The 12,500-nt window shown below is 31.5% G+C and overlaps 1 protein-coding gene across 2 annotated transcripts in view; it reads right to left on the bottom strand.

Annotated features, from left to right (window-relative positions):
• zgc:153039 overlaps window positions 1-12,500 on the bottom strand; it is a 68,010-nt gene that overhangs the window by 50,975 nt on the left and 4,535 nt on the right. For both annotated transcript variants that reach the window (NM_001430896.2, NM_001076636.3), the window contains exons 2-5: window positions 8,522-8,656; window positions 5,699-5,836; window positions 1,406-1,705; window positions 1,009-1,116 (exon numbers count right to left, since the gene is read on the bottom strand). In NM_001430896.2, coding sequence (NP_001417825.2) covers window positions 1,009-1,116; window positions 1,406-1,705; window positions 5,699-5,836; window positions 8,522-8,656 — 681 coding nt within the window. The remainder of the gene's footprint in view (window positions 1-1,008; window positions 1,117-1,405; window positions 1,706-5,698; window positions 5,837-8,521; window positions 8,657-12,500) is intronic.

The following is a 12,500-nucleotide window of genomic DNA, read 5'->3' as shown; positions in this document are numbered from 1 at the left end:
TGTCTGTCTATATGTGAGTGAGCATGTGTAAGTGTGTGTGTGTGTATATATATATATATATATATATATATATATATATATATATATATATATATATATATATATATATATATATATATATGTCTGTGTATTGGTGTGTATGCACATACACTCACCGGCCACTTTATTAGGTACACCTTGCTAGTAGAGCAGCAATACTCAGGTAGGCTGTGGCGTTGATGCTCAATTGGTACTAATGGACCCAAAGAAAATCTCCCCCACACCATTACACCACCACCACTAGCCTGAACCACTGATACAAGGCAGGATGATCCACGCTTTCATGTTGTTGAGGCCAAATTGTGAGCCGAGCATCCGAATGTGTCAGCAGAAATGGAGACTCATCAGAGCAGCAACGTTTCTCCAATCTTCTATTGTCCAGTTTTGGTGAGTCTGTGTGAATTGTAGCCTCAGTTTCCTGTTCTTAGCTGACAGGAGCGGCACCCGGTGTGCTCTTCTGCTGCTGTAGCCCATCCGCCTCAAGGTTGGCCGTGTTGTGTGTTCAGAGATGCTCTTCTGCAGAGCTCGGTTGTAGCGAGTGCTTATTTGAGTTACTGTTGCCTTTCTATCAGCTGGAACCAGTCTGGCCATTCTCCTCTGACCTCTGGCCTCATCAACAAGGCATTTGCGCCCACAGAACTGCCGCTCACTGGATATTTCCTCTTTGTCGGAGCATTCTCTGTAAACCCTAGAGATGGTTGTGCGTGAAAATCCCAGTAGATCAGCAGTTTCTGAAATACTCAGAGCAGCCCGTCTGGCAGCAACAACCATGCCACGTTGAACAGGTGTACCTAATAAAGTGGCCGGTGAGCGTATGCACGTATATAAGAGTGTGATATATACATATTAAGTGAGAGTGTGTATATTTGTGTGTATATATACACATTGTGTGTGGCTGTGTATACACATTGTGATTATGTGTGTGTCACTGCAGGACACGCAGAGTAAAGTCAGTAATAATATACTGACCGGACATGTTGGATCCCGCCATGATTCCTGTGCATCCGTTAAACATCACGGCAAACACTGTCGCAAACGACATCATCGCTTCAGTGGTGTAGTCCAGCGTGTAGTCCGCTACACACACATGATGTAAAAATAAATAAATAATAAATAAATTCACACAGACTCTTATTTTGTAAAGACGTCTATAGAGGTTCTGTTGGGGTTTTGTTGTTGTTGTTGTTTACTATATTAAATGTTTCCTCGGCTAAATAAACAACTATATATAAGGTTAAATGTCATTCAATGTGTCATTTCTATTAACGTAAATATATATATGCAGTTGGAAAAGTCAGAACTATTATTATTACTCAAAGGGGGGCTAATAATTCTGACTTCAGCTGTATATTGTAGGATATACTACCCTGCAGGTTCCCGGTGAGCGTGTCCAGCTTGAAGCCAGTGAAGTTGGCTCTGCTGGGGCCGATGGTGGAGTTTGAGACGGGCAGCTGGACCGTCCTGAAGGGCACAGCGAAGAAGCTGATGAAGATGGTGCCCAGAACCACCATCACGATGATGAAGATCAGGAAGGTGGCTTTAGCGTAGATATGAGCTCCGACCAGACACACCAGCACACACAGCAGCAGGATCACCGTCCCGTACAGCAGTGACCACCAGTAGCCGACCGGGAGGACTGCAGAGCGGGACATGGACAGTGAACCATCTGATGGAGAGGGAGAGAAAGCATTTATAATATAATAAACATTTAATTTATTCATAGACACTGATGGCGTAAACAAATATTATATGACTTTTTTAATCTAAATAATATATTAATTTTTATTTATAGTCATTGGTGTTAAAAAAAGAACATTAACATACATAAAAACTAAATTAAATTTAAAACTACAAAATGTAATTAAATATATATATATATATATATATATATATATATATATATATATATATATATATAATACAATAAAAATTTGAACAAAATAAATAAATTTAAAAAAATTATAAATAATAAAAATATATATATATATATAAATGAAATAAATTACATTAAAATAATAAAATATATAAAAGCAAAAATTAAAATTAATATATATATATATATATATATATATATATATATATATATATATATATATATATATATATATATATATATATATATATATATAAATTTTATATATATATATAATACATTTACACACATACATACATACATACATATATACAAATACATACATATATATATATACATATATACATATACATTATTTCTATTTATTTAATTTATTTGATATATTTTATTTATTCTTATTTTTATTGTATTTGATTTATGTTTATATTATTTGTATATATATATAATTTATATATACACACACACACACACACACACACACACACACATATATATATATATATATATATATATATATATATATATATATATATATATATATATATATATATATATATATATATATATATATATATATATATATATATACACACACACACACACACACACACACACACATTTACACACATATATATATATATATATATATATATATATATATATATATATATATTTATATATAAACGATATATATACAAATAATATAAACATAAATCAAACACAATAAAAATAAGAATAACCAAAACATATCAAATAAATAGAAATAATATAGGTCACAATTAAAATATAATACAAAAAAATAAGAACAAATAATATACATAAAATAAAATGACACAAATACAATTATATAAAATTAAATTAAATAACTAAAAAGACATATAAAAATAAAATATAACCCCTTTCAACAACACAGTAATTAAAGAATGAGTGTAATTGATATTTACAATTCATAATCTATAATATTCTTAATAATGAGCCCAAACTATTGTTTGACAATAACACTGTAGTCAGGATAATGCATTTTTCTGGTGATACAACATTACTTTATAATTGCTTTCATTTATGCATTACCCGACCAGCTAAATTATATTTTGCTTTAATGTGCATTTGTCCCTCTGTGTTCTGCCGTTCGGTTGTTCTGTCATAGGTTTTTTTTTTAATGTATGGTAGTTTATATGTAATATAGTCAAGTCAAGTGAACTTTATTGTCAATCAAACCATGCAACAGTACATTACACAGCAGACTGAAATTGCGTTTCTCCCATACTCCAATGTGCAATTTAAAAACAAAATATGACACACACTAGACATAAACTAAACAATTAACTAATATAGTACAAGATAAATTGAATAAATAGACAATAATAAACTGTGAACAATTACCATATATCCTATTGTTCCAGAATATGACCAAGTTGAGGTATTTATTGTAGTGCAATATATTGTAGTGTATTGATTTGGGTGTTTTTATCGTTTTATCAATAAAACATAGAAATAAAATAAAATAAATGTGACAAAATAAAAATGACAAATTTTATAAAATAAAACCTGTAATAAATGAGTATTAAGTAAAAAAGATATAAAGAGAAGAATATGGTATAGAACTATAATAACTATTTTATAAAACCAGTGTTAAATTACTCAAAGCAACAGATAACAAATTACTATTATTTTGTTCTTTCATTAATTTAATATTGACCGAAAAAAATATTACAAAGATTTATAATTGCTTTATTCACATTCTGTTTTTTCATTTTAAGTCATTAAACAATCGACACAAAACTGTACTGAAAACACTGATATAAATTAAATATACTAGTGCAGGATTTACATTTAAAATTATTTAATTGGGAAACTTATAGTAAATTTTGGAAGTAGAAAAACTGAAATTGCATTTCAGTGCACAAAAAAACCCTCCAATAATGTTTCATTTATTAACTTTCTTTTCTATTTTGCAGAAATATAATAATCGAAGTAAAGATCTAATTATAAACAGATACACTCTTAAAGATTACACTCGTCCACAGAGTTGTCAAATATTCTGCATTAAAACAACACACTCGTTTATAGCGGTTTGCATTATTCATGTTCGTCTTACATTGTTTTTCTACTAAATTTCATTTAATTAATGCATTTGACACAGTTTCCTCCAAAGGGGTTTTCTTTCATTCAGGGACAAGCTCCAGTGTTTGCTCTAGGATCTAAACCCATGACCTGAATGTGTGTGTGTGTGTGTGTGTGTGTGTGTGTTTCATCAAGAGATGAAAGAAAACCACTGATGCAGAGGATTCACTGATCATGTGTTTCTGATACACTAACTGAGCTCATATAGTGTGTTATCATCTCACACACACACACACACACACACACACACACACACACACACACACACACACACACACACACACACACACACACACACACACACACACACACACACACACACACACACACACACACACACACACACACACACACAAACTCTTTCTACTATATTAGTGAAGACATTACATGGGCCTCAAATGTTTTATTTAAATAACCATCTCATTTCGTGTTTTTATAAGCACTTAATAAGTGAGGATTAGTGAAATGTCAACACTAATGGGTTGTTTTTAAATCTCACTATATAAGGGGACAATTAAGCCCTCATAAGTATGGCAAAATCTGTACACAGACGAACCTAAAACAGATTAATGTTAATGCTATGGTAACTTTTAGATTACTTTTATAACATATTTATGGTATTGTAATCTGACTACTTTTGGATTACATTTAGATTACTCTTATTATGAATTTATGGTGCCAATCTGACTGGATTACATTTAGATTACATTCATTACACATTCATGTCAATGTAACCTGCCTACTTTTGGATTACAATTACATTACTTTTATTACACAATTATAGTAATGCAACCAGACTACTTTTAGAGTACATTTAGATTACTTTTATTAAACAATTAGAATAATGTAATCAGACCACTTTTTGGATTACATTTAGATTACTTATTTTTACATATTATATTAATGTAATCCAAAAGTAGTGAGGTTACAATTAGATTACTTTTATTACACAGTTATAGTAATGTAATCAGACTACTTTTAGACTACATTTAGATTACTTTTAATACACATTTAGAATAATGCAATCAGACCACTTTTTGGATTACATTTAGATTACCTTAATTACACATTATAGTAATCCAACTACTTTTTGGATTACATTTACATTACTTTTGTTACACTTTATAGTAATGTAATGACTACTTTTTGGATTACATTTAGATTACCTTTATTACACATTATAGTAACGTAATCTGACTACTTTTTGGATTACATTTAGATTACTTTTATTACACACTCATAGTAACATAATCTGACTAAATTTGGATTACATTTAGATTACTATTATACATTTATAGCAACATTCTGACTACTTTTAAACTACATTTAGATTACCTTTACTACTCATTTATGTTAAAGTAATCTGATTACTTTTGGATTTCATGTAGATTACATTTATTACAGATTTATGGTAAAGTCTAAATAAAAAAAATAATAATAATGCATTAATATTAAAATACAGTTGTGAGGTTACATTACCATGAAGGTGTAATAAAAGTAATTTATTACAAAAAAAAATGTAACAAAATTATTCGACTTCGCAGAATAAGCAAATTGCGGAATTTGCTTATTCTACAAAGTCGAATTATTTTGTAACATTTATTTGTGGTGTTTAGTTCTAATATTTTGGCATTAAATATAGTGTATGGAGAGCAGACGTACCATCAGGAAGGCCGAATGTGGTGAGCACGGCCTCCACCAGCCCCAGCACATAGAGGGCGCTGCCGCACACATTTGCCAGGAAAAACATGATGCCGATGCTGCCGCCGAACTCCGGCCCGAGAGCTCGACTGATCATGTCTGAACACAGCTCTTATTAAACACAAACAACATTGACCAAGAATGATAGATAGATCCATAATTCATTCAAGAGCATCCACAAATAGGTGATAGATATAAAAAATAACACAATTAAACATGTACAAACACATCAGAGTATATATTCATAAAGAGATACACATCAATCACATTCATGCGTTATAAAAAAATATAATTAATCATGGGCTAACTCTAAAAAAATGCTGGGTTATTGTAATGCAATGTTGGGTCAAAAAATGGGTTGACTGATTTATTCAATTAAAATTAAAGCACATTTTTAACACAACATATGGATTTGTCTAAACATTTAGATTACATTCATGGTGAAATAAACTAACTTCTTTTGGATTACATTTAGATTACTTATTTATTACTTATTTACAGTAATGTAATCGGACTACTTTTGGACTACATTTAGATTACTTTAATTACTCATTTATAGCGATGTAACCTGACTACTTTTGCATTACTTTTATTACACACTCATAGTAAAAATCTGACTACTTTTGGATTACATTTTAGATTACTTATTACAGATTTATAGTAACATAATCAGATGACTTTAAACTACATTTAGATTAGACAGTCTGACTATATTTGGATTAGATTAAGATTGCTTTTACTACATATTTTTGGGGATGTAATCTGACAACTTTTGGACTACATTTAGATTACTTTTATTTCATATTTATAGTAATGTAATATGACTATTGTGGATTACATTTTAGATTACTTTATTCCAAATAAATAGTGACATAATCTGACTACTTTTGGATTACATTTTATATTGCTTTTATATCACATTTAGAGTAAGGTAATCTGACAACTTTCGGATTACATTTTAGATTACTTTTATTACACATCTGTACTAAAATAATCTGACTTCCTTCAAAACCACATTTAGATAAATGTTATTGCATATACCTAATACCATAATCTAACTACTTTTGGATTACAGTTTTAGATTACTTTAGATAAGCGACTAATAGTAATGTAATCTGACTACTTTTTAACTCAATTTAGATTACTTTTATTACAAATTTATGTTAACTTAATCTGACTTTTGGATTACATATAGATTACTTTTAGTATACATTTATATCAGGTAATCTGGCTTCTATTGGACAACATTTAGATTACTTTTACTACACATTAATGGTAATGTAATCTGATTAATGGTTTACATTTAGATAACTTTTTTACACATTAACGGTAATTTTATTTAACTACCTTTAGACTTTATCACATATTTATTGTAACTTAATATGACATATTTTTTGCATTACATTTAGATTACGATTAATGTGTAATAAAAGTAATCTAAATGTAATCCAAATATTTGTCATATTACATAATCGTTAATGTGTAATAAAAGTAATGTAATATTACACATTTATTGTGATGTAGTTGATTACTTTTGGATTATATTTAGATTACTTTTATAATGCATTTATAGTAACATAAACTGGCTACTTTTGGACTACATTTGGATTACGCTATAATAAAAATACACATTTATAATAATGTAATCTGGCAACTTTTAGATTACATTTAGATTACTTTTATTACATATACACGGTAACATAAACTCACTACTTTTGGATTTAATTTTTAGATGACTTATTACAGATTAATAGTAATGTAATCCGACTACTTTTAAATTCCATTTAGATTACTTTTCTGAAACATTTATGGTGACTTAATCTGACTTTTGTAATACATTTAGATTACTTTTCTGATACATTTATGTAAAGTAATCAGACTTATTTTGGATTACATTTTGATTACTTTTATTACACATTTATGTTTATTAATCAGACTTATTTTGGATTACATTTAGATTACTTTAATATACATTTATGTAAAGTAATCAGACTTATTTTGAATTACATTTAGATTACTTTTATTACACATTTATAAAATGTAATCTGACAACTTTTAGACTAAATGTGTGATGAATGTATAGTAAATAAACTGGGTACTTTTGGACTACATTTAGATTACGTTATAATGAAAGTAATCTAAATGTAGTCCAAGAGTACTGAGTTTATGTTACTATGTTTATGTAATAAAAGTAATCTAAATGTAATCCAAAAGTTATTAGATTACTTTTTACACATTTATAATAACGTAATCCGACGACTTTTAGATTACATTTAGATTACTTTTAATACACATACATAAGAACATAAACTCACTACTTTTGGATTACATTTTTAGATTACTTATTACAGGTTTATAGTAATTTAATCTGCCTGCTTTTAAACACCATTTAGATTACTTTTCTGACACATTTATGGTGACTTAGTCTGACTTTTGGATTGCATTTAGATTACTTTCATTACACATTTATGTTAAGTAATCAGACTTATTTCGGATTACCAAAAAAAACAGACTTATTTGACTTATTTTATATTAACATAAAATGACTACTTTTGGATTACATTTAGACTACTTCTTACAGATTTATAGTAACGTAACCTGACTTTTCAACTTAACCTTTAAATTACGCTTAGATTACTTTTCTGACACATTTATGGTGATATAATCTAAACTTTTTATTGCATTAAGATTACATTAAATTTATATTCTTTAAAATCAGTGTATGGTTACCTAACATCTGCAGGAATATAAAGATAACACAGATTAACACTGCAGTGAGGATACAGTAGGCTCCTCCAGCGTCCAGCGCTCCATTGGTGGAAATGGCGCAGACAGACAGAACCGTCATACTGATGATGAAATACGCCACCAGCAGCATCGCTATAGTCTGATACAGACCACACTGACCCACCACAAACCCTGGAACACACACACACACACACACACACACACACACACAGACACACACAGACACACACAAAAACACACACAGAGAGAGAGAGAAAATATTTGTAGTATTATTAAATTAATTCATTAATTATATTACTAAATAATATTAATCATAATAATAATATAAACAATTTTAAACAATCATGGCTGCATTAAATTAAAAAAAACAAGCAATACACACATGATAAAAATACACTTATTAATGTTACTGCAGTGTGTGTTAAATGTGTGTGCATTTGAGAGTGTATATGTGAAAGTGTTTGTGTGTGTATGTGTGTGCATTTATGTGTGTGCATGAGAGTGAGTGAGTGAGTGTGTCTTGGTATGAGTGTGTATTAGTGTGAGTATGTATCTTAGTGTGTGTGTGTCTGTGTGTGTATTACTGTGAGTGTGTGTGAGTGTACGTGTGTGCATTTATGTGTGTATGTGTGTGCGCATGAGAGTGTGTGAGTGAGTGTGTTTTGGTATGAGTGTGTGTAATAGTGTGAGTATGTATCTTAGTGTGTGTGTGTGTGTGTGTGTATTACTGTGAGTGTGTGTGAGTGTACGTGTGTGCATTTATGTGTGTATGTGTGTGCATGAGAGTGAGTGAGTGTGTCTTGGTATGAGTGTGTGTATTAGTGGGAGTACGTATCTTAGTGTGTGTGTGTGTGTGTGTGTATTACTGTAAGTGTGTGTTACTGTGAGTGTGTGAATGTATGTGTGTGCATTTATGTATGTGCGTGAGAGTGAGTGAGTGTGTGTGTGTGTGTGTGTGTGTGTGTGTGTGTGTGTGTGTGTGTGTGTGTGTGTGTGTGTATGTATGTGTGTGTATTCATGACTGAGTGTGTCTTGATATGAGAGTGTATATTAGTGCGAGTACGTATCTTAGTGTGTGTATTACTGTGAGTGTTACTGTAAGTGTGTGTTACTGTGAGTGTGTGTGAGTGTATGTGTGTGTGCTTATGCGTGTATGTGTGATCTTGAGTTTGTGTGTGTCAGTGTGTGTTACTGTGAGTGGGCATGATTGTGTATTACTGTTAGTGTTACTGTAAAGGTGTGTGTGAGTATGTGTGTGCAAGAGAGAGAGAGCGAGCGAGCGAGCGAGCGTGCGTGCATGTGTGTGTCATGTGAGCAGAGTAACTAGAGCACAAATGATCACCAGTTACCAACAGCTCAAAGCCCAACTTACAACACACACTCTATTTTACACACACACACACACACACACACACACACACACACACACTACAGTAATAATCAATGTGTACAGTAGATACAGCAGACACTGATAAATCACACACAGACAGGACAAGTGTGTGTGTGTATGAAAACGGTGAGTTGATATATAACCCTGCTTTAAAGACTTCAGTCCTGTGGTGTGTGTGTGTGTGTGTGTGTGTGTGTGTGTGTGTGTGTGTGTGCTGTCATTAGTGTTATTATGAAGCTGAGGTCAGCAGTTTTCCTCTAGAGTAACTGAAGCTGCTGTAGTTTATTGACAGATCAGATGTTCATCACAGTCTCGCTTTAGCTGAATCACACACACCTGCACACGGTTACATGCATGTGCTCGTGTTTACACACTACATCAATTATGAGAACACACAGTTATAGAGATATCATTATGGGAATGTGGTCAAACAGAGTCTTCTATTAGGTCAGAGGATTAAATATATCTGTCTGATTGTGGGTGCAGTGTGTGTGTCCGTCTGCATATCTGCTTGTCCATGCGTGTCTGTCGGTCTGTGTGTGTGTGTGTCATGTGAGCAGGATAACCAGAATACCAAATGATCAACAGCACAGAGCCCGTCCTACAACACACACACTATTATCTACTACACACACACACACACACACACACACACACACACACACACACACACACACACACACACACACACAAACATACAAACAGTATGTTTATCATTAGATTACTCTTAATCAGTGTGTACAGTAGATACAACAGACACTGATAAATCACACACAGACATGAGCCGTGAGCTGAGTATTCAGGAATACACACACATAAATTGTATTGTATTAAATAAAAATTAAATTATATTAAATAAATATATATATATATATATATATATATATATATACACACACGTTTACATATATGATTATGTAAACAAACATATTATATTAAATAGAATTACATTATATTATATTATATTATATTAAATAGAATTATATTATATTATATTATATTATAGCATGTTATAATGTGTTGTGTTGTGTTGTGTGTTATGCTACATTATATTCTTTTCAGTTTGATTCCAGCCAAACTACACATATAAGACTTTATCCAGAAGTAGAAATAAGGGTGCAAAAATAAATCCCTGAACTTAGGAAATATCTGGAGTAATATGTTCACACAGGACGGTCAATAACTGCATCTTCAACTGTATATACAGACAGACCTAAAACACAAGTAAACATTAAAACAATCTATAAATTCCCCAGAGGAGCAACACAAAGGTCAGAGCATTACTACAGTCAGCTGACGGAAAACTCAAAGATCAGCGTAAACCTGTCCTACTCATCAGTAAACCTGTCCTCAACACCTTTGTCTGATACTCACTCTAGAACAATACAGAAAAATAAAATATTGTATGAAGTACAAATAAATGTACATCTTATATAAAGCGATACAGAAGACTCGATTATGCAGAAAATGACTCTAGCTCTTCTAAAACAATGAACAAATCAAGAGTCCAGTTTACACTGATATTATTATTATTATCATCATTACTACCACTACGACAACTACGGCCATCACTAATACTACGATGACGACTATGACCACAACTACTACGACGACGACTACTACTACTACGATGATTACTATTACTACTACGACAATGATGACGACTACTACTATTATAACTACTACTACGACAATGACTACTACGACTACAACTATTACGACGACGACTACTACTACTACAACAACCACTACAACGACTATTATTATGACGACAACTACTACGACAACTATGATGACGACAAATATGACTACAAATACTACGATGACTAATACTACAACTATTACGACGACAACTATGATGACGACGACGATGATGACTACGACAATTATTACAACAACAGTGACGATTACTACTACTACAACTATAATGTTGACGACTATTCCTACTACTACTACTACGACAACGATGATGACGATAACTGACTACTACTACTACGACGACGATAACAACTACGACAACAATTACAACAACAATGACCATTACTACTTCTACAACCATAATGACGACGACTATGACTACTACTATGACAACGATGATGACGATAACTGACTACTACTATGACGACGATGACAACTACGACAACCATTACAACAACAATGACTATTACTACTACTACAACCATAATGACGAAGACTATGACTACTAAGACAACGATGATGAAGATAACTGACTACTACTATGACAACTATTATAACAACAATGATGATTACTGCTACTACAACCATAATGACGACGACTATGACTACTACTACTACAACGATGATGACGATAACTGACTACTACTACGCTGTTGACTACAATTACTACCACGACGACTACTACTACAACAACCACTACTATGACTACTATGACCACAACTACTACTACTATGACGACAACTATGATGACGACAACTATGACTATTACTACGACGACTACTACTACTACAACTAATACGACGATGACTACCATTACTACCTCTACTACTACTACTACTACTACTAATAATAATAATAATAATAATAATAATAATAATAATAATAATAATAATAAATAAAAATAAATAATTGGGAAATTAAAAAAAT

The sequence above is a fragment of the Danio rerio genome, chromosome 15 (assembly GCF_052040795.2).
Source record: "Danio rerio strain M-AB ecotype USA chromosome 15, GRCz13ab, whole genome shotgun sequence".
Classification (NCBI taxonomy): domain Eukaryota; kingdom Metazoa; phylum Chordata; class Actinopteri; order Cypriniformes; family Danionidae; genus Danio; species Danio rerio.
Note: the sequence above shows the minus strand (reverse complement) of the source record. Positions and strands in the feature narration are given on the sequence as shown.